The 24395-nt window shown below is 29.7% G+C and overlaps 1 protein-coding gene across 1 annotated transcript; it reads left to right on the top strand.

Annotated features, from left to right (window-relative positions):
• The first annotated feature begins 4137 nt into the window (after positions 1–4137).
• On the top strand, positions 4138–19396 carry LOC107436953 (large ribosomal subunit protein mL45). Its single transcript, XM_043054572.3, has 7 exons — positions 4138–4466; positions 6047–6181; positions 11719–11863; positions 13369–13433; positions 16865–17016; positions 17757–17805; positions 18928–19396. Exons 1-7 carry the CDS (start codon positions 4437–4439, stop codon positions 19357–19359), a joined length of 1008 nt encoding a protein of 335 aa, XP_042910506.1. The 5' UTR covers positions 4138–4436; the 3' UTR covers positions 19360–19396.
• The last annotated feature ends 4999 nt before the right edge of the window (positions 19397–24395 follow it).

Genomic DNA, 24395 nt, shown 5'->3' with positions numbered 1-24395 from the left:
GAATTGAACTCATATATGGATCTCCATTACGCCTACCATTTGTGACGCAAAGTCAACCACATCCAATCATGAATTCGTTTCGCAATTACGAAGTCATATGCAACAAATTTTTTTTCTAACTGCCGTCGAACAGCCGACCCAATTTTTAAATTTACCTCTTCCTACACTCAACTTCGTATCTTTGTAATTTTGAGCGCAATCCAGAAAACAAGGTAATTCCTGGATCAAGTATTGGGAGAAATGTCTCTTTTCAGGGAGGAATTTTTTTGGAAAATAACCCGCATTTGCATGACATCAAGAGAAAAAGCACGAGAACACCCCATGGTTAACCTGACAGCAAGGGGATTCCAACCCATGATCCGTCTACCACTAAAAATATTTCACGTCAGCACTGTTTTCGCTGCGAGCCGGTTGCACAATTCGCACCGAGCAGCCGTCGCTGAGAATTGAAAATCTGGGTCATTTCACGGAGAGGCACGCGCTCTAATCTTATGAGCCACTGGGGCTCCATGTGCAGCATTTTTAATTTTAAAACCGTCGTTGAACAGCTGACAAAATTTGAGTTTACGACTAAAAATTACTGACAAAAATTGTGTCAACTCCGTAGCCTTGTAGTTTTGAACCCAATTCAGAAGACAAGAGAACCCCCGAATCTGTACCTCCAGAGGTATTGATTTGTTATGGGAACTCGAGGACATTGTATCCCCGACAGATTTAACATGCAGCAGTCCCCATTTAATACACGGAGATTCTTCGGCCGGCTGGTTTCGAACTCCCAGTCTCACGAGCACGAGTCCAACTCCCTACCAGGCTGGCTATCTCGGCCCCTATATGCAACAACTGACATCGAATACCGCAATGGCACATAACAAAAAAAAAATAATGTGCATCCCAATTTAAAAGACTTGCTCTCGCATGTTTATCTTTGGGGCGGTCAAGTTCAACCCCATTGCGCTAGTCTTACTCAGGTCCGCATAAAGCAATCAAAAGAACAGAGTGTTTTTGCTGTTTAAAAACAAATTTATATTCATAATCTTTACAATGTTATAATTCTTGAGCTAAATATGTGTTCTTTTTGAAAAATTTGCTGACATCATTAGCTAGAAATTAGCTAGAATTGTTGGCATCATTAGCTTATTGACATCAGTAGCTAAAAAATATTGAGAATTCGCCTTTTATTTAGTTGAATCTTCGCTTCACAACCAGGTTAAACTATCGCTAATAATCTAATTTCCTTGCATCCCAATTTAAAAGACTTGCTCTAATATATTTATCTTTGGGGCGATCAAGTTCAACCTCCATTGCATCAGCCTTACTCATGGAAGCCAGCATGGAAATGAAAATAATAAAGATTTGTTTTCCTTGAAGATGTGTCGCTTATGAAAGAGCAATATGCTCAGCACTTAATTAAGTCTTTAAAAGACAATGTAATATGGATAGTAATTTATTCATACTTTCATAACACATTTTCCCCCTACTCAAAGCAAATTTTTATAATTGGTAATGTTGGCGTAATTTATGCTTCCATGATTGCTGTTTTTGGACAAATATAAATTTTGAATGATTTGCTATAAATAATTCTAAATATACATCAGTATTTTTAGATAAATCGTACGTTCTCGCATAGAAACCAATCTCGCCGTTTAAAATATTATGAAATTCTAAAATTCTCCTCCAGATGGGAGCATCAAATAAATTCGGAAACTATTGAGAATATTAATAAACTTGGCAAGGAAATGATTAAAACCCTAAATTAAAAGGATTTCATGATAATTGTCACCCTTTTTAAAACCTATTTTTTAATTAGGTTATTTAAGCACAATTTAAAATTTTCAGAGTGTTCTTGCTGTTTAAAAACCAATTTACATACATAATCTTTACAATGTTATAAATTTTGGCGCAAAATATGTGTTTTTTGGGAAAATCTGATGCTTATTGATATCAGTAGCTAGAAAACATTAAAAATTCACCTTTTATTTAATTGAACCTTTGCTTCCCTATCACGTTGAACTATCGCTAATTATCAAATATGTTTTATCTCAAATGCGTTATATCAACGTCACCTTCTCATAGATTAACCATTATTTTTTTTTAACGAGTATAATCCAAGTTATCAGGGAAACAAATATAATCCATGTCATTAGGAATTGGCCATCTATTTCTCCTGGCAAGAATCTGGTTGACTGCTCAAGACTATTGCTTTGAGTCCTGCACCCTGGTTTGGTCTCACTTCTCATTTCGCCCTTCAATATTTTAAGTGGTGGCATGGAAAGTTGATGACACCAAATCTAGTTAGGAGAGACCACATTTTTTATTAAAATAATTTTTACAATGTTTCAAAGAAAATTTTCCACTTTAGACTGTAATGTTCTGTTTTCTCTAAGAACCCAATGAAAGAGAGAAATGTTAACATTTCTTTTTTGATTGGCACAAACTGCACCCTTTCCCTAAATCTCTTAATACTATATTTATTCGTTTTCGAATTAGAAACAGGAAACGGGTTAAACTTCAATTTTTGGTGGGCAGTGTATTTTACTATATATATTAATCAAAAACATATAAAAATGTAAAAATTTTGAAAATTACATTAATTTTAAACATATACAATTACTTGCAATTTTAAAATTCTAAAAATAATTTTTGATAAGCTTATTCCCATCTTTAATATTAATAGGCAAGAAACTTAAAAAAATTTTATTCAATAATTTATAATAAATATTTCAAATAGATTTATTTTTTGGTTAAAATTTGATCTAAATTAGGGCTGAAAAATTTTTTGAATTGTTCAATTGTTGTTGCTGTTGCTGTTACTGTTAATTTACGTCGCACTAGAGCTGCACAATGGGCTATTGGCGACGGTGAATTGTTCAATTCAATAAGCATTAATTTCTTTAATAAATATTGGGGGGTAGCACCCAAAACACATACTTTAATGTTATTATTTTTTTTTAAAAATAAATTTTAAAAAAATTAATTACAAATAAAAATAGTACGAGGAGTCCCTTCGCGCGGAAGAAGTGAAACCTCGTAATGTGGAAATGAAAATAGGAAGGGGTAGAAATTGATTTTTAGTGAAATCATATTGATTCTTTAATACAAACTTTATTAACATTGCTCACAATTCACAATTGATCGCATCTTTTAACTATCATTTTCGAGTGGAGAAATATCCAAATCTATAACATTTACAATGGGATTATGATAACTTAAGTAAGATACGAAATGTTTGAGTTCTATTTTTTCAATATTTCTTGCAGAAACCGCATCAATTGTAGTTCCCCCCTTGGTTGTTGGATCATTCCTACCATTTATCATTTCCAGTCCAAATTTGTCTTTAATGAAGGTTAATAATGTTTCAGCTTCAGGTAACGAGAAATTCACATTAAAATCTCCTGCAAGGAACACAGGCCGCTCACAGTAATCAATTTCTTCACCAGTAACGTCTGCCAGAGCTTGTGAACCTGCAGTGGATAGTGGTAGAGCCCCTGAATTAGTATAGGAGCCTTAGATAGTGGCAATAAAGATGTTCCGTCATCAATAAACAGTTAGTTTGAATAATTGTTTTAAATCGTTTGCTGATGTAATAACTGCAGCTCTAGCTGGTTGCTAGGCAACCAAACGACTTTTTCTTGTTATTAATGTTTTGTTTTGTTTATCGTTGCCAGGGACTAATATAGGCGACTAAATATAGGGAAGCCGCATTAGTTGTTGTTGTTAATTTACGTCGCACTAGAGCTGCACAATGGGCTATTGGCGACGGTCTGGGAAACATCCCGGAGGATGATCCGAAGACATGCCATCACAATTTTGATCCTCTGCTGAGGGGATGGCACCCCCGCTTCGGTAGCCCGACGACCTGCGCGCGAAGGCGAGCACTTTACGGTAGCACAGTTTAACGAGGACCAATACCGCACACCCTCGGTCCCTACGCAGACTGATCCAAGTGGTCACCCACCCGCACACTGACCGCAGCCAGTGATGCTTGACTTCGGTGATGAAGCCGCATTAGAATTTCACTTAAAAAAAAATATTGTTATACATAACGATAAAAATCATTCAGGTTTATTTACAAGCCCATAACACAAGCTAATTTTATGTAGAACCCCTAATTTTATGGATCATTAGCAGTGACGTCGCAACACATAAGGACATCTGAGCGTAGCAAGAAAAGCTCGTCGCATCTTCTTTAATGTATTTCTTTTCTATACAAGCTTCAAGCAACAGTTTTATTATTTGAAATAGCTGAGCAATTTTACGAAGAGCAACAAGGCATTGGCAAGCTCAAACAAAATTATTTGAATGAATTTCTTGTTTTATCTGTATATTATTTTTTTTCAATTAATGTTATGTTATGTTTGTAATAATTAAATGCCACACAGTTTAAATAATATATTTATAGTATAATATTATTATTGGATCTCGCACGCTTAAAAAATATGGCTCATCAAATTATTCGCAACTTAAAGGTAATACTATATGTTTCTTTGATGAAATTGCTTTTAAAATGTGCAGTTGAAGATTAATATTAAATATTTTGTGCTTCCTTTCTCGAATATTTTTCATAAGTGCTGTCTATATTTTATGCTAGTTTTTTGTATGAGAATTTGATGTGCTTATTTTCATTTTTTTAATAGTTTAAATAAGGAATTTTAAGTACTGGGATATTTCCGTATAGATCGCTCTTACTAACGTCCTCAAGTCACCAACGGGTTTCCTAACTTGCAGAGTTTGTTTTTAAAAAATATGTTGTGGTTTTGGAAATTATTTTGGGATAGATACTACTATGGAAATCTTCCCTATACTATTGTAAAGTCATAAAATCGGCGAAATTTTACTGCTATTTTACTTTATATCACAGTACAAATTTCTAATGATCTTTGGTAATTAGACTAAAGAGCTATTTCTGCTTTCCTGTAACATGAAAAATTATTATTATTTTAATCCCATAAATGCATGCTAAAATGTACAATGTAATCTCTTACGATTTGTCACTGATTTGATGTATGTTATGTATATAGTTTCGTGGGTAAAAGATATTTGATTCTAAATTATAAATTGCATAAGTACTACTATAAACCTGGTGTCTAAAGTTGGAGGGTTTGCAGATTTTTAAATAAGGAAGTTTCAATAGTACTAAAGAATCAACTCATGTTGTTAACTCATTTAATGCCACGCTAATTTTACATGGCTTGCCCGTCTGGCCAAACTTTAAATAACGACAAACTAAATTTGCAAATATTAGAGAGATTTTGCTAGTTTTTTCAAAGGTTTAGCATAACATATAAGAAAAAAGTGCGGAATTATATAAACCTACAAATTATTTAAAAATAATGGTGGATGAAATCTAGTAAATTGAATTTATTAAACCAAGAATCACAATTAATAATCTACCATTTGAAAATATTTATTCGCTGTCCGGAGCAAGTTGGCATCTCTGTGTATATAAATAAAACAATTTTTGTGTGTTGTATATTGCATTAATTTCTTCAAACCATTTTAGTAGCGATAATAATATAAAAAAATTAAACATATACTCGAATTATGTGTTTCTAATAATCTTGGTTTCACCGGTGACCGTGATGCTACAAACAGACTCAGTGCCGGTCACCAGTGACCCCCATAGCATTCAATGTGTTTAGAAGAAGAAACTGTTGTCGATAAAGTTTAATAAAATATTTTTTTAGCTTCAAAGGTTTTATAATTCAAACAGACAATAATCTATCATTTTACATTTTAAAAAATTATTAAAGAAAAAGCAAGGTTTTATATGAAAGACGTTTTAATGCTCTTTAAAGTAGGATATATATTTTTTTAGCTACAAAGGTTTTATAATTCAAACAGACAATAATCTATCATTTTACATTTAAAAAAATTATTAAAGAAAAAGCAAAGTTTTATATGAGAGAAGTTTTAATGCTCTTTAAAGTTAGACATCTATTTTAAACTATTGAACAACAGAATATGTTTATATTTGTACTTATAGTTTCTTAAATGACCTTCAGTATTGTCAAAATATGATTTTAATCAAATCTGTTATTTGTTGCAGTGTAATAGCCTTATGTATAGGAATGCATCAAAGTTCTCTATCCTTTTTATGCCACCTGTGTTTTTCAACATTCAAAGCAGACAGGCTTCAAATAAACATTGGAATCCTAAGTTTAAAAGAGAAAGAAAAGAAAAAGTAAATATTTAATATATTTTTGAAAAATAAAATTTTAGTTTATACATTACAAACAATTCAATGTTAGATATAGTAATAAAGTTATTTTTAATGCTCATCTTTACAATTTTTAAATTTTATAATAATTAGATTGGATTTTGAAATTTTAAACATTTCAGCTATATAAGTGTCCATAAAGTGGTAATATCATGTTTTCCCTAACCATTTTTAGAAGAGTGGTCCACCCTGCCTACCCTTTTACAGTGGTAAATGCAACCTGCTTGCCCCATTTTGAAAATATGTTGTTCCTTTTTTCTTTTTTTTTTAATTTAGAAATAAAATGCTCTCTTTTTACTTTAATCGGGTTTATTAACAGAAACCAGGAACTTCAGATTACCATAACTAGTAGAAATTATTTTTAGACTAAGGCCATATAAAATACTATTATTTCTCATATTTATTTGAGTATTTTTTAATTCTGTTTTAAATAGCACTAATCTAGCTAGATATAATTAATATATTTAGCAAGATTTGTGCCCTTCAAAACCAGGGTTGGCAGGTTTTTGACATATGACAGTTTTTGACAGTTTAAACCATGGTTTAAACCGTCACGTCAAAAACCTCACTGTCAAAAATGTCAAAAACCTATATTCATATGTGAAAGTTAATTAATACATAAAATTTATATATTTTTTATAAAGGATAGTGTTTCTAATTATGTTCTAGAAAAAATAAATTAAAAATTTTGAAGAAACTTACTTATATTTTGAATAGTAACCAAAATCTTGTACTTTTGAAAGCTCACGTCTTTTGTAATATTATGTATTCATTTTCATGTGTTATTGAAAATCTGCAGTGATATTATTAAGAAATTTATTTGTAACCAAATTTAGTGTATAGTATAGATTATACTAAAAATTAGACATTTTTAAAGATAAACATTAGCAGTTTTGTACATTAGACATCTTTTAAAGAAAAATCTTTTTAATATTCTTTTAAATCTTCTTAATAATCTTTTTAACATAAGACAATACAAATTTAAGTGCTTTCTGTTAAATACACAGAGTAGTTAGTGTCGATTTACAGTATATTCAGCCTATTCATTTACTATGCTGAAAATTTAGTTTATCCAAATACTTGTGAATTTCATTTTGCTGATTACTAAGTCTTGTTGAATATCTAAATATTCAGCTGTTGAATAATTACTTCTTGCTTTCAAGATATGCATTATTTGTATTCTTAATACAAGTGGGGAAAAAAAATTAAGAGGTAAAAATTGTTTTAAAATGATAAGTGTAATAATTATAAATAAATATAATAAACAATATGAATTATATTTATCATTATTCACAAATATGACTACTTTTAAATTCAAATTAACATACTGGACAATAAAGATATTCGGTATAACATTAAAAAAAAATTTCATACACTTGTATCAAGTTTGTATTTAAACGACATAACTTGTAAGTTCCTTATAAATATTAGTTATATGTTCCTTATATGTCAAAAATGCATAGTATCAACAAAAAAAATTTTTTTTTTTCAAAATATAAATATTTAAAAAATTTTTGTGCAAAATTTTTCTGCACATGCATTTGAATATAAATTTCTGAGATTTTAAATCTGTTATTTTACCTTAATTTTAATTAAAAAATATTTTAAAACCTGCTGATTACCTATAGTATAATTAAATTTCAATATAATGCATGGCAACTGTTGGTAGTTTTGAAGTTTATATATTTTCTTGGCAAACTTCAGTATTATACCCTTGTCATGTCAAAAACCACTTTTTGACGTCAAAAACCCAACCCTGTTCAAAACTGAAAAGGTCCTTGTTTGTCATAAAGCACCCTTCCCTTTTTTATTTTAAAGGAGATCTCTGATAATATTTTACCCTACAAAGAATGAGTTTGATCCCATGATTTTATTTTATATTGAGAACTTCTAAAGCAATATAGATATAAATGTTAATCTTAGTAAGAATTAAATCTAATACATAAAATTATTAATAAAATTTGTGAAGCATAAAGACATGAAAACAGCTTTATTGTTGTTTCTAATATGACTTACCAAATACCAGCATGCTTGTTTGATAAAACCAAGCAAATTTAAGGCAGAGAGTGCATTTCTTGTTTTTCAGTGGTGCTATCTATAGCTACCTTTAAGAACACTACTTCAACCACACACACGCGCACATCACAGCCCGTTTATAGGGCAAACCCATTCATTCATCCACAGATCGTAATTTTCACCTGAACCAGAGAATAATCAATCTCAAATCCAGTACTCCCAGAGGTATTAATTTGTTATGGGAACATGGAGGAATTTGTGACATAACAAATTTAACGTGCACCATTCACTACATGGGGAGTCTTCGACTGACGGGGATTGAACTCCTGACCTCTTGGCCATGGTCCCAATGCCTTACCTACCTGGCTATTGCAATCTGCATGAAAACAGTAAAATAGATAAAGTGCTTCTGGTGCTCATTAGGAAATCTCAGAAACATCTTTATTTATTTTTTATTATTACAAAAAATTGATTTCTTGTACTGCCCTATTGTAATATTTTAATTTTTGAAATCAATGCAAAAGGATAGGATGAATCATAGAGTCCCCAAATGCCTATTATTTTAAAACAGCTTTTTTACTCGGTCATTTTCTTTCTTCATAATTTCCTTGTTTGATTATTTTTAGTCATTTTCATTCTCTAGAGTGCTACATAAATTTATTTTGTTGTTCTGAAGTTGTTACAGTACAGTACCCGTTATCCGGAAATCAGAAAACCAAAAAACCGGAACGAAATTCGATAAATTTTCCCTCCATTTTAAAAAAAAAATTTTTTCTTCCCTCATAAGATTTTTGGATTTTTCTTTCTTTTTTGAAAGATGTTTACCTTACCATCATTTTGGAAATAATCATTAGTGTATTACTCCATCGTTTTTTCTTCTTTTTAAGATTATTTTCAAAAAAATATTTTTTTTTATTTGGGTTTAGCAATAAAAAAACAGCTTTTTGTAGCGACTCAGAAAACCGGAAAAATCAGTTATCCGGAATAGCGATGGTCCCGATCGTTCCGGATAATCGGTTCCCTACTGTATTTATTTTTTTTTATGCTAATTTCATGTACAGAAGTCAGCATTCATTTCTGCCAATGTCATTTTTGTAGTTTTTAGATTTCTTATGTTGGATCTTTGCTGGAGTCTTACTCTCTTGAAGAATCTTCTCATTATAACACTTTGAAAGAAAAGCAGTTTTCATGTAATAAACATCCCTATCAGGATTAATTATCTTTGTTTGCTGCAGTTTGAAACATGCTCAAAGTAATCTCAAGCAAGGGTGACTTTGTGCTTACCAAATTTTAGTTAAATTAAGGTGTAATGAACTGTAACCTGCACTTATGTTGATTCTATTTTATTCAATATAACTCATTAAACTATGTTACATCAAAAGGTATTTTACTCCATATTAATTTTTTATCTATTAAAAACATTTCAAAGGTCTGAAACCTAGCATTAAGCTGTAACATTCATTGGTGATTATCACTTAGTTAACATCTGAAAGAATTTTTATGTTAAAGGAAGGCAGTCCTATGTGCTGATAGGAAAACCTAAATTTAAAAGATTTAAGTAGATATGTGCAAAAAAGTGTAAAACTCTCTTTCTTGCACTCAAATCTCTTTTAACTTATAAACTGTTAGTGAATTAAAATGCTCCTTTCAATCGCTTTAAAAATGCATTGGGATTAATACCTTACTTGCCTGGATAGCAATGTCAAATGCATAGATATGTATGAGTCAGAATTTGCTCTAAAACTTCTTAACTCTGAGATTTATTGATTTACTAGTGATTTCATTGGATTCAGTGTAAAAAATTACATAGTGAATATTATATTCTTTACTTAGCAAAGAGTATGTTCTGCCTCCTCCCCCTCAGTAAATTCTAAATAGAGAATAAAGCTCACTTTGGAAGAAAGGGTTAACTTCAGATATTAATTTTTTTTTTTTTATATCCGTCGTTGAACAGCCGACCCAATTTTTGGGTTTACGACTACTAATGTTCAACTCTGTAGCCTTGTAATTTTGAACCAATGCAGAAGACAAGGAATCTCCTGGATCAGTACCCCCAGAGGTATTGATTTGTTATGGAAACGTGGAGGACTTTGCCAGTCACTATTTACTACACAGAGAGTCTTTGGCTGGTGGGGATAGAACCCATGAACTCTTGGACATAAACCCGGCACCCTACCGACCAGGCTGTCTCGGCCTACAGATATTCATATTAGATTTAGATCAAGTTTCTTTAAACAATTTGCAGCTTTCTAATTATTATTTCTATATTAATTAAATGCAGGCTTCAAAGTTCAGGGCCATATTATATAAAAGTTGAATTAGTTGCCGTAGATCTGTGAATTGATTTTGTTTCTGCTATACTTACATCTTCTTTTCCAGAAAATTTTATTCTTGTCTAGTTTGAGGGAAGGTAATTAAAAGCCTTGAAAGGTGGTCAAAATTTCAGTTTCACACTATTTTAAGGCCAGGTCAAATATACATCATACGTATGTTGATATTTTAGGCTCTCCTCATTAGTATGTGTTCACAGAAATACTTTTGAGATTCATTGTTTTCACAAATAGACCTTGATAGTTAAAGTCTAAGAAAATAGTCTTTTCTCAAAGTATTTTGAATGGCTTTTAACATTCAATTCAAAGGTCCGCTGAAAGTATTTATGCTCTAATAGTTTGTGAAGAAATAGTCGAGCATAAAATAACGGTCATTGGTGTGATTCACTCATTTCACAAAAAGTATTGACACGTTAAAATTCATGTGGTTTTCCCAAAATTCCAGAGGATCTTCAGCTTGAACCCCCACAACTTTGAAGAAAAAAATTTTGTCAAAATAAAATTTTAAAAAAATTTGTAGTTTTATATAAAAAACATATCCTGAAAAGTTCAACAAAATCAAAAATGTCCAGTTTCCAACCTGTCTGACTCTTAAAAAGATAGGTTCTTAAAAACAAATTACCCTGTTGGCATTATAAACAAATAAAAAAAAATTAAAATAATTATTTAAGTAGACTTTATTAATAAATATTTGTAACCTTACTCGGAGTGTGAAACTAGTGCACTATCATGCAGCTCAAAAAATATGGAAACACAATGTAGTAAAAAAATTTTAGACTATTCTCTTATTTATTTATTTACTGTCATATTAGAGATAGGAAAGAATATTATCAGAAACATCTCTTAAAACTATAATTTTCTTTATGAGTTAATGACAAAGTAGAGTTGCGCTAAATAAGCTTAAAAATCCCTATTTAGAAATTTTATTTAAATAAAGAAAAGGAGTCTTGATTTATGCATGAACTTACTTATATTTTGGAAAATTATAATATGCATGAAATTCTTATCTGATGATAGAACTAGTTGAATATGCCAATTATGATTATTTGAAAGTTATTAATTTCATATTTAAAATTTTCACTTATAATGTTTTGTGTTTTTTTTTTTTTTTTTTTTTTTTTTGAATTTTTATTATTATATTATTTTTGTTAATAGTTTCAAAAAATTGAGTTGCCTGATTATGATGAAAAACGTCGAGACCAAGATCTTCCCATCGATGAAGTGAAAGCTAAGTTAAAGAAATCTGGTATTCTCCCCAATAGGCCATGGTATGAAAAGCCAATGCACGTCAGCTGTTTAGGTATATTTTTAATTTTTATCGATGTAATAAAACTTATAAAACCCAAACAAAGGATTATTTCTCTGATTGTTAAATATTTAGTATACATGTAACTTTTTACAAAAGTCATTAAGTTCAATTCTTAAAATGATTGATATCAAAATCTTTGGTTTTCACAACCCCTTCCTCTCTATATGTTAATCAATTTATATTTTTGATAGGGCTACAAAACTTACCAAATTTAACTAAACTTGAAGTTCTGTAATTAATGAACTTGTAATTTTGTAATTAATGAATTTTTGGATTGCAAAACATATAATTGATTATGAATGTAATTTATTTATTGTGTAGCAGTAAACTATTATATAATACTATTTTCAACTTGTTATAGTTTTATTATTTTCTGTAAGTAAAACTCAAAATTCCGAGTTATAATAATAGAAACAAAAATTTTGATTGCTGCAATTTTAAATACTTGGGAATCTACTTAAGGTTTACTATACCTGGAAGCAAATCAAGTTTTTTTCACTCTACAATAGGATCATTTTGATTTTAAAGTTATGGCTACATAAGAACTAAATTTTCCAGTATACTTTAAGTCATAAGAGATGATAGAACAAGTAAAAGGATTAAGATAATAGTTTTCGAAAGATATATTTAATAACAGAAAAAGACAAAAGCAAGGAATTAGATTGTGTATATGTATATATATATATATATACATACAAAATAGCCCAATAAATAAATACAAAAAGAACAAAGAGAAAGACGAAGAAAATTAAGAAAATTGATAAGTTATATTTGCTGCACATAAGCTGCAAGTATATAAGACTCATAAAATAGTTCAAAAAGTAGGGAAAACATGGAAGAAATCACAGAATAATGAGAAAAAGAAAATTATTTTTAAAAAAAATTAATAAAAATGCAGTGAAAATGTATATATATAATCTCTTCATCAGCTCACACGATTATATCCGCAAAAAGGAGTGCTTTCTAATATTGTATCAATATAGCCAAAGCAAAATATATCAATACACTAAAAACAAAATTTGAAACTAAATAGAATAAAACGCGTTAAGTAATAAATATCTTGTAAAATATAGAAAATAAAGTGTAAAGAAAATAAATATCAACACACTACTTGCAATAGCTCATCATTGACTGCAATGTCTGGAAATGAAAACAATATTTAGAATGTTTTACTTTATATCTATATACAATTACAAAATTATAGCAGTGACATGGCATACTTTTTGTGTAAAATTGCCCGTCAACAAAATATTGAAAATATTTTCTACTAAAGCCTGTTTTAAACGTAAATAGGGCTTTAGCAAAAGTAATACACATATATAAATAAAACTGCAATGTTGTGGTGAAAAAATGCTTTTATGCTTTCTGTTTTTGAAATATTTACTTTAATTCTCTTAGAAATGTTTCCAACAACTTCATTTTGTTTTCTTACTTTTACCTTCTTTTCGTTACTTTTTTAAATAAGTTTTTTTTATCAATTTTCTTTATGCTTTCAGGTTCAATTGTGGATGCATATATTCCCCCAGAGGGGGATGCAAAAGCAGCAACTTTTTCAACTCCAGTAAGGATTTCTTATATATGTGTATTAAAAAAAATATTAAAAATTACTTGCATGATCTGTTTTATTTAATTTTATGTTACTTTAATTTTATTTTAATAATTATTGTTAGATTTGTTTATGTGATGTGAATTTTAAAATTGTTTTACTAATGTTTGCTTACTCTGCACAAATGTGCAATATGCCTAAATAAAATGGACCACCCTGTATAACTTTTGATCTAATGATCAGGACTAAGACTCAATCTAAATGCTTCGAAAAGATGATTTCAATTATGCTAATTAATTAGTACTTACCATATTTTAAGTTACGAAATCAAAAATGTACTTTCTTTGAACAAACACACCTTTTCTTCGAAGGATTCTGATTTCTTATCCCCAAAGTATGGTGGGTAGCTGCAATCTGGGAAAAAATGGTCCCCGTAGTTAGGTCAGAAAAACAATCGAAAATTTGTACTCATTAATGTTAATTTTACTTTTTGCGTGTTTTTCCATATTTCAAGAGCTTTTTAACCAAATTGGTAGTTTTAAGAGAATTGAAAGCACACAATTATGAAATTTTCTTATCCAAATATAATTCCATGCAAAAAATAAATTCTAGTAAATATTTATTATTTTTTATTATTTTATTTAAAAATAGTCAAAAGACTTTTGAATTCTAAGGTATACAATTTTTTTATGTTGTTTTAAAGCTTAGCCGTGTAATGACAAAATACAAAATTTGAGCGAAATCGGTAGATTGTTGCTGAGAAATCAAATTTTAAAGAAATTGTAGATTTAAAATTCTCTATATCTTGATTAAATATATGCATCTTGTTTTCATAAAGTATCCTTTGACAGAAGTATAAATTAATTTCAAAGGAATTTGAAATTTAATCCATGCTATTATTTAATTAACCTGCTCTATCATTGTGAAGAATCACTTCTATTCAAAATGGTAGCTTTAAGCTTAACCAGCTTGAGAACAATGGATGCAATAGCTGCCGCTTATATAATAAAATCTGTAAGAATATAAACAATGCCAAAATATGCTAAAACCATTATTATCACCATTTTATAAATTCATTTTTAAATTCTGCTATTGGATAGCATGTTTTAAGAATGTAAAAAAATGTACTGTTTTCTTCCACAAAATTTTGAATTTTCTAAGTTCTGGAAATAAATGTGAAGTCTAAGGACAACAAATTCCCGTTTTTTCACCCACGAACAAAAGAAACCATCCTAAAAGCAAGAAGTACACTTCTGAAGTAAAGTACTGAAATTAGAGGATCGTAGTTAAAAAAAAGAATGAAACAGAGGGGATTGTAAGAGATTTCAAATGAAAACTGTTTATGAGCTCAAGAAAATTATTGAAAGTCCTATTATCATTCAATTTCATTGATTATCACCCATTTATTAACCCTTACAGCTAGGAAAAAATTGAAGCTGTTACAGTAGGGTTGAAAAAAATTATATAAATAAACAATTAACTGAAACTCATATATTCAATGAGTTAAACCATAGAAATAAATAATAACTATTTTGTTAAAATTTTATCAAAATAAGTGAAGCCACTCCATAATTTTGACCTAATTTCTTCTTGTGTTCTAATATGATACAGGTATGAATAAAGGTTGAGGGTGCAGTTAAACTTTCATTTTAAATTTAATCTAGTAGTGGCATGCCGAAATGGAAAGATGTAAGTCTCTATGATATATTTGAAATGTATTCAAATTTATCCTTGCATTGATGCAAAACATGCAAACTTTTATAAGCTTTCAAAAACTAAACTTTAAAAAAGTTATAAAAACTTTTATAAACTTTCAAGCGATGTTAAATAGTTAATTTCAAATTCTGTTAGTTGAACAACAATACATCAATATTTTAAAATCCTTCTGTGAATGTTTAATCAAAATTTCAATTGTAAATTAGAACAATTAAAATAAAATGTACATGTAATTTAATGTCTTTGTAATGTGAAGTAAGAAACCACCTTTTTTTCTAATTATCTGTATACTTTTTATAAAATCAGCAACTTCATGAAATCAAGTGTACTCAGAATGAATGTGAATTTCATAAGTGACAGATCTGTACTAACTTACCTGGACTGGTTCACTGTGACCACATTGACACCAACGTGTCATTTCTCTTGGAAATGTGCAACTTTAACTTCTGTAACAAACTGTGGGAGTGCTTTAGTTTATAATTTCCTCTGATTACTTAATAATCCCGCAGTGGACTGATCGTAAAGACATGATTCCCAGTAAAACACTGAAGTCAAGCATCACTAGCTTCGGTCAGTAAGAGAGTGAGTGACCACTTTGATCAGCCTGCCTGGGGACCAAGGTTGCTCGGTTATCGTTAAACTGTTCTACGGTAAAGTGTTTGACTTCCAGCGCAAGTAGTAGAGCTACCGAAGCAGAGGAGCCATCCCCTTTGCAGATGATCAAAATTTTGATGACATGTCTTCGGATCATCCTCAGGGATGTTTTCCAGGCAGTTGCCAATAGCCCATTGTGCAACTCTAGTGTGACGTTAATAAAAATGCCTACCTATCAAATGATTACTTAATGATTTACAGAAAACTTAAGAACTGTGTCATTTAAACAATGAATCAGTTCCCTAAAACGAAGCTTGTTGCAGTCCATTCCAGAACCTTAAAGCAGTGTCAACAATTCCTATTTTTAAAGAGATTAAAAAATTCAATAAAAGATATTCTGTTCTTCTCTTTTTTATATCTATAAACAATTTAAAAATAATAATAAATTTTAAATAATTTGTGTTAAAAAAAATTTGAAAACAAACCTTTTATTTAAAATTTTTTATACTAAATGTTATACTAAGTGTTTTATACAAAGAAGTGACATAACAAATAAGTGTTAGGAAATTGAGAATCTGATTGGTGCATTTCAAGCAGAATGTTTAATTCAGATCCAGTAGAAATGTTCCAAAAAATCATGATTTGAATATTCCTTAAGGTTTTTTCTTTTCTTTTGCAGTTTATTTTTCTAACAGAATTATTTAAAATATTGGCAAAAGGAGTATTATAAAATGAAGAATTATGATGGAACATAGAAACTTGAACTGAATTTTTCATAAAATGGGCAGACAATTGACTGCTTACATTTCAAGGAATTTGAAGCCCTCTCCATTTGGCTACAAATTACGGAACTCGTTCAATTTTTTTAATAACTAGCATAAATTAAGTGGGCATAAGGAGTTATTAAGTTGTATTATATAATTAGAGAAAATTCAATATTTATATCAAGATTTATTCAGGGTGATTTTTTTTTCTACCTCTGCATACCTTGACCATCTTGTTGTAAATATTGTAATATTGTACCATATTGTAATATTTTCTTCTTTTAATGATTTTACTTCAATGTTAGAAATCTCTAAATGAATTTTTTTTTTACTTTATGACACTTACATTTATTTATATAATATCTAAATTAGGGTATGAAACAAACTTATGATAGTATTGGAAAGAAAGGGAAATCATACCTTGCCTTAAGAAAAATCAGAAACACTGACTATGAATTTGATATTCCAACTTTTGCTGAAAATGCAAAAGATATTTATATTAAAGCACAAACTGCTCTAATGAAGTAAGTGTGAATAAAACTTTTATTGTATTACTAACTTTTGGTTTCTTTTTTAAAAAGAATATAGTTTTTTAGATCACAATTTACAATTGTTATGGGTTATGTTACAATTTTTTTATTTAATGTTTCTTTAAAATTGATTTTATACTATGCTTACTCAATTCTGATTCATTGTAAGATCTCTAGACTGAATTTTGACACCAAGGTAAAATTTTGGCATTTTTGTCTTTTATGATTCATTGCTTTTTTCGACTTGCTGAAACACTTTGCATTTTTCTCATTTACATATTGTGACCAATCTTAAAGTTAAATGTAAATATGATGTGTTAAATGAAATGTAAAAGAGAAAAAAATTCAATTCAGGATGCATATTGTTCAAATACTATGTGTATTATACTAGTACAATGTGTATTATAGAAAGGTCCATCGATTTTTTTTCCCAATATATTTTTTAAAATCTCTGACATTAGTTAAGGAAAAAAATTTTGTTTGTTGTTCATGTAGTTGATTAGTAATTTAATTATCTATTTTATTGCTTTACTTTGCCTGAAGAAACTTATCATAGATTAAAATTAAATTTTAGTATTCAGTTAAATAACAAGAAAATTTGTCTTTTTACAGATGAGGTCAAGATAACTTTTTTAACAATTTTAAATTAAACTAAATAATGTTTCGTTGCCATTAATCAATGTAAAATTTTTAAATATATATCTTATAATTCATATCCCTTTAATTTGCCGTAGGTATGATGAGGATCAACTACATGAGTTGGTGACTGAAAAGGCATATCCTGTAAGTAGCGAACAATTACTTTTATATTTTTGATTGTTTCTTCGTTTATAATTATCAACTCAAACTTATAAAATACTTGCTAAATATGTTGTGTCTGTTTATCAGAATGTTATTTTAAGTGAAATATCTAATGCTTTTATTTAAACTAAATTCAATTATAATATTAAAATTCTCATAATTATTAAAATTGTGATTTGTGAATTGGCTGAATCTGTAACCACTAGATTTTGGATCTCAAAAATTGGAAATAGATTATCAAAATGTTAATAAACATAAATGGTTGTGTTCTCGAAATGCTGTAGAGTGTATGTTTGCCGACAAGGATAAATACTTTTTAAAAGCATATATAATGAGGTAGCTATTTTTAAATAAAAATGCTTTTTTATAGTCATATATACTTATTTGATTTGGTAACTATGGGATTCTGAATTTAAAAAACTGAATGGTAAAGTAATTTGTCGAAAATTAACTTACCACCCACATAAGCTCAATTCTGCCATGATTTATGAAATGCGCATTTCTTTAGATTCTTATAAACTATAAGTGAATATTCCTTTTATTAATTTTTTTTTAAAAAAAAAGATACATGTTTGCTTTATTTGAATGAAAATGGCACTATTAGCATTCTTGATTATGCTTTGTTTGATATGTATTTTTGTGGTTACAATTTATATTTCATATTCTATTCCCACATTAAAACCAAAAAAAATTCAGCTTATGTAATTAATGGATTAAAATTAAAAATTATTTTTGTACCCACTTCAGCTTTGAATTATCTGGGTTCTAAAACATTAGAAATTCATTACTACTTTTGTTTGTGAAATATTAGGCTCATAGTTCAAAAGGAACTTCTTTCTTGAATGGAAACAAATAAGATTGCGTTGCTATCAATGAGGTTCACAAATAATTATTAATTTCCCCAAAGCAGTAGATGGTAGGTAAAATAAATAAATATAATCTGGAAAAAAAAATCTGGTGTCAATGCTTCTTAATATTAAATTTACTGTACTTTACTTTATTTAAATTTTAAAAAGCTTTCTGGCCCACAGTATTAGCATTATAAATTTTCATTTTATTGTTTTAATTTTCCTAAAAAACTAAACACAACTTTTTATTTTATAGGAAATTACAGAGAATGTAAAGAACAAAGTTATTAAATGGAAATATATTCAGACTTTAGAGCACCCAAGAGTTGTGCATATACGTTGCCAAGAAATGCAGCAAAGAGATAATATGTTTGCACAAATTACTCTTCGTTTGTTTTCACAGGAGACACTTGCTGTGTATGATCGTTTTGGGCGACTTATGTACGGAAGCGAAGACACTCTAAAAGACACTTTGCAATATATAGTTTTTGAAAAACATATTACTAGCCTTAATGGAGCATGGAGAATCCATGGAAAAATCATCCCAGATTGGTTACCTCCTAAAGAGCCAATTAAGAGAACATATTTCCTTCCAGACATTGACATACCATCTGAACCAGTTGTTGAATCTAAATCACTTGAAGTATCTGAGTCAGATAGCAAGACTATAGAATCTGTTAAACAATAATATTTTTTCCCTTATTAATAAATTGACTTTTACTGTATTCTTCTCTTTTTTTTTTATTTTGTTTATTTCACTTCATGCTGATTAAACTCTGTGCTCTGTAGCTACTAAATAGTTACTTAGTAGCTGCATAAATTGAAAATAAAAAAGTTCAGCGCACTCTTGCTTTTTAAATTTAAATTAGTATTTTTTTATTGGAATTTAAAAAATTAAAAAGTGTTGATTTCTTTTTAAAAAAGCGATAACGATGTATAATGATAAATATTCTCGAATATATACGCAAATAAATACACAATGCAAATATGTAATGTAAAGAGCTGCAAAGCAATATATTTTAAGAGAAAAAAAGTCAGAAAATACCTATTTTTGGACCTAAAATTAGTATGATAAATAATATCTAATTCGAAAAAGCTTGTGACAATTTATTCCCCATTATAAACTATTAATCACCAAGTGGAGATTTTGATGTGTTTATAGCTAAAATGGATCATTGAAGCTAGGTTTTCAGTAACACAATAAATTTAATATAATGAAATAAAATACAAAAAGTCAAAAATAGCGAACAAGACATATCTGTATGACCATAACCTATGCACTACTCATACGAAACAGTTTTTTTTTCTTTTCTTTTTCTCGAGGAAAAAGTCTTAATTCTTCCTATCACAAGTTTTATTTTTCCCTTTTTATAGCTCCGAATCTCGCTTTCCATTTAAAAGTGTGTACTCTTTCAAAAACATTTGAAACAATCGTTATAAATTTCTGAGAGTCATCCCTTTTACATCAATGAAATAAATTACTTTGTTTAAAAAGGAATTTTCAAATGTAATTCTCAAGTGTCCAAAATTAAGATAATTTTTTTATTATTATTCAAGACGTACATATACAATTACAGGACATATTTTAATGAAATTTAGTAAAAATAAAGGTTGATATAATAAAAAAAATAACCATTAAACAGTTCAGATACATATGATCATGTGTAACATTCACCAGATTCTCAAGTGATAAGTGTTACTCACCATATTCTCAAAGTATGAAACAAGACTACAGTGCCAAGTAAAAACAAAATAAAAATTGTTATTGCAGAGCATGTTATCCTCTTACAAATATAAAGGCCTCACACTGTGATTTTATTCCGGAAATATAGCATTTTATGAATAATTTGTCTCATTCATTCAACAATTCCTGATCTAAAAGGGATTTGTGAGTTGCATACTGTATAACCAAAAGCATCTCAGGCACGTTCTCGAATTTCTTTCTATCCAGGAGCTGGAAATTCAACACAAAGCACTAAATTTTATTTAGCAACTGGACATTTTACAAGGTATATAAATCAAGTTGTGAGACTAATTGTTTTAAATACTTTTTATTCAAGTTGATTTAGAATTCAAGATTGTTTTCCTCAAAACAATTCCTTCAAGAAACCATGCAATGTCGATATTTTTTCCACTCCTAATAGCAGTAACTGGAACTTGGAAATTGAAATAGCCTTTATCTGGTCTGTTATAGCCTTTTAAGATTTTTCCACTGTACCAAAATGACATTTTTGAGATGAACCTTCAATGTTGGAAAAAGGAAAAGCTCAAGAGGACTAAAGTCAGGTAAGTGGATTGAAGAATGTGTTTATTAGCCAAAAATATATTGATTGACGTCACTGTGAAATATTGTTGTTGTTGTTGTATTTTTTTTTTTTTTTTTTTTTTTTTTGGTCTCAAAGGCTCATGATTCTCTTTCATAGCTCACATTCACTTTTTAAAATATGATGCACGGTGGAATGTTCTCTGACCCTGCTGTTCATCAAGCAACGGTCTGAAACTCAAGATCCCGTTTTCTGTCAACATTTCCATCGGTTGTTGGAATTTAAAGTCTTTTCGCCGATGCTTGATTCATCTTCCTAGATTTTCCTAGACAACCATATTAATCTGGCGAGTTCATACTTGTACTGCAAATCTATGAGGGATTCCCCTACCATCCCTCCAAGTTTGGTAGATCCAGGAGCCATATCGAACGCTGCGTCGCCAACCACATTGCAATTTGCACACGTATCTCTTTGCAGCAAAAGAAAGAAAAAGAAAATTCGCAATTGCCTCGTGACGCTGTTTTGAGTTTTCAACTTTACGTTACACTTTGTTTCGCGGCACAAAATTACTGGGTATTGTGGAACCTCCTATCTATACATCTATACATAATAATAAACGCGGCTGTGTGTGTGTGTGTCTGTAATCACAATATATCGCCCCAGAAGCCTCGCCCAGGCACGAAATTCGGCACATAATTGTGTTTTGACATAATGAAGAAGTATTTCTTTTTTTTTTCAAAAATTTGGATTAGTTTTTTAGTTATCAGTCATTTTGTAAGAAAATCTATGCTTTTTCTTCTTCAAAGAGCCATATTCAGAAAACTATTAAAAAATGCATATACTTTTCTCCACTCTTATAAACGTATGCTAATGCGAACCTTACAATTGAAATATTAATTTTCGACAACTTAAACCAATAATATACGAAGGAATTAATAATTTAATTGTAAGGTTCGCATTAGTTTAAGTGGATAAAAGTTTAACTTTTGTGTTAAAAATGTGGCAACATATTCGATACGTAAATAGAACGCTTCGCTTTGATTTATTTGTCGCTGTGCATAATTGTTATAATAAGTTTTTTTTCTTCTTTCCACGCTCTATTTTTTTTTCTTAAGCGAAGACGATAATTTTTGTAGCGATATAGAAATAGAAATTGATACCATAAAAATTATATAGAAATAGAAATTGATACCATAAAAATTATATAGAAATAGAAATTGATACCATAAAAAATTAATTCGTTTTCGTGTTCTTTTCATGGGGTAGACTATACTTGAGGGTGCCCCCGCCAAGTTGTGATCGCGATTGATCGCCAAGCTGTGTGATGTTGAAAACCAATCGTGATTCTGATTGATTTAGATTTGAATCGTGATTCTGATTAGTTTAGAATTTAGCGTTGTTTTTAAATGAATTTTTAAATGTAATTTCTGAGATCCGTTAGTTCTACTTTGGATACCTGCTGGTAAGGTTATTTTTGCTTCTGGTACTAAAAATGAATACTGTCAATAAGATAAATCTTAAGTTTCTGTACGATTTGAATAACAATGGGAAAAAAGCAGTGATTGACTGGTGTATGAATGAAGGTTTAATTGGTAATAGATATAAATGTCCTGTTTGTGGGTTAATACGGCGTTCTGGGCAAACAAGTATGGCGCCAAACATAAGTCGCCAAGGGGCACCCTCAAGTATATTTTTCCCCTTTTCATGTATTTAGCATTTTAGTTTTTTTTTTGCTTAAGCGTTGTAGCTATATAAAATAGGAATTTAATTATTTTTGAAGGAACGATCACACTTACCTTGGATCTCTTTGGTTTTTCTATTCTTTATTTTAACAGTTTTTATTAAATGTAATTAGTTATTTTCAGAAAAGTTTCAGTTTGCAGGTAAGCACTTAGATTTTAATATTGAAGTTTCATGATTTGCTTTCATAGTAATTGTTGTTCTAAAGTATTCGTTGACTTCTTAAAAACCCGATTACTGACATGGCAGAACCGCTTTCCAAAAAACTTTGTATTTTGTCAAAGAAAAAGATATTAAGAGATTCTCAAAGAAGAAGGGCCCAAGAAACGTCTGTGGAACGTGAAAGACGGATGGAACATGATCGAATTTTGACAAGCAATTCTAGAGCCCAAGAAGTATCAGAGAAACGTCAAAGAAGATTAGAAGAGAATCGTGTCTCAACTAGCAGTGCTAGGGCCCGAGAAACACCCGAGGAACGTCAAAGAAGATTGGAAGAGGATCGTGTCTCAATTAGCAATGCTAGGGTCCGAGAAACATCAGAGAAACGTCAAAGAACATTGGAAGAGGATCGTGTCTCTACTAGCAGTTCTAGGGCCAGGGCCGTAACTACGCCGGGGCAGCCGGGGCCCCGACGGTCAAGGGGGCCTCATATGAAGAGACCACATCATGTTTTTTTTTTCAAAATAATGCACTCTAATTATATATATGTAGGAAAGAAATTTTCTTTTTTGTAATTGCCTATCTACTATAACATAAAGGGAAGGGTAAAAAACGGTAAAACACCTTTTCACAAATTATTTCCCTTTCTCTTTCTTAAAAGAACAAACACGCTTTGCAGAGAAGGGGAAAGGCCACAGCTGCATGTAGTTGATTGCGTCAGACCCAGTGGCAGAGGGCCCCTCTAAAATTTAGATGATGGGGCAAACGATGCGTTTCACCCCTCCTGAAATTTAGACACTCACAAAAATAAAGTCAAGTAAAATCAGTAATTTAAAAAAAAAGATTTTTGAAATAGAAAACTTTATATTCCTCTAACATTTATGTGCCTTGCCTCTTCTTATATTTAGTTATTCGCCAAGACGAAGTCTAGTAAAATAGGTAATTTTAGAGGGGAAAAAAAGCTATTCTTTTTCAGCTTTGAAGATTATACATCAAGTTATTCTGTTATGGGCGATTAATATGTTTTTTGACTTTTGAAAAAGTAAAGTAAAAGTAGAAAAAGTATTTTATTTCCAACTTTTACTCTATTTTCTACCGAAATAGTAATGAGGGGGCGAACATAGTTTTTCGCCCCTTCTGAAATTTCAAAGTGCTCAAAAATAATAAAAATTGGTAACTAAAAAAAATTATGTCATCTTTGAATCTATTTTCCAAATAGAAAGCTTTATTTTCTTCTGAAATAAAAGTAAGGGGGCGAAAAATTTGCTTTTCATTTTCTGAAATTTAGACATTAATAGAATAAAATCAAGTAAAGTTGAAAATTTTTGAAGAAAAAACTTGTTTTGTTTCATAACTTCGACGATATTTTCCAAATAAAAAACTTCATTTTCCTCTTAAATTATAGTAAGGGGATATAAAACTTTAATTTCTTCTGGTATAAAGTAAGGGGGGCTAAAAAAATTTTTGTATCTTCAGAAATTTAGACATTTGAAATAATAAAGTCCAGTAAAATTGTTTTTTTTTAAAAAAAAAAACAAAAAAAAAAACACTTTGAAGCTAT

The sequence above is a fragment of the Parasteatoda tepidariorum genome, chromosome 2 (assembly GCF_982258835.1).
Source record: "Parasteatoda tepidariorum strain Cologne lab strain chromosome 2, Ptep-v5.0, whole genome shotgun sequence".
Classification (NCBI taxonomy): Eukaryota; Metazoa; Arthropoda; class Arachnida; order Araneae; family Theridiidae; genus Parasteatoda; species Parasteatoda tepidariorum.
This window is presented reverse-complemented; position numbering and strand designations above follow the sequence as displayed.

What these genes read in the sequence shown, in the direction of transcription:
- LOC107436953 (XM_043054572.3), top strand. Translation starts at nt 4,437, where the DNA reads ATGGCTCATCAAATTATTCGCAACTTAAAG. An exon ending in AAAGAGAAAGAAAAGAAAAA is followed by an intron (nt 6,182 to 11,718) that starts GTAAATATTTAA and finishes TTTTGTTAATAG; the next exon opens with TTTCAAAAAATTGAGTTGCC. An exon ending in GCACAAACTGCTCTAATGAA is followed by an intron (nt 17,017 to 17,756) that starts GTAAGTGTGAAT and finishes AATTTGCCGTAG; the next exon opens with GTATGATGAGGATCAACTAC.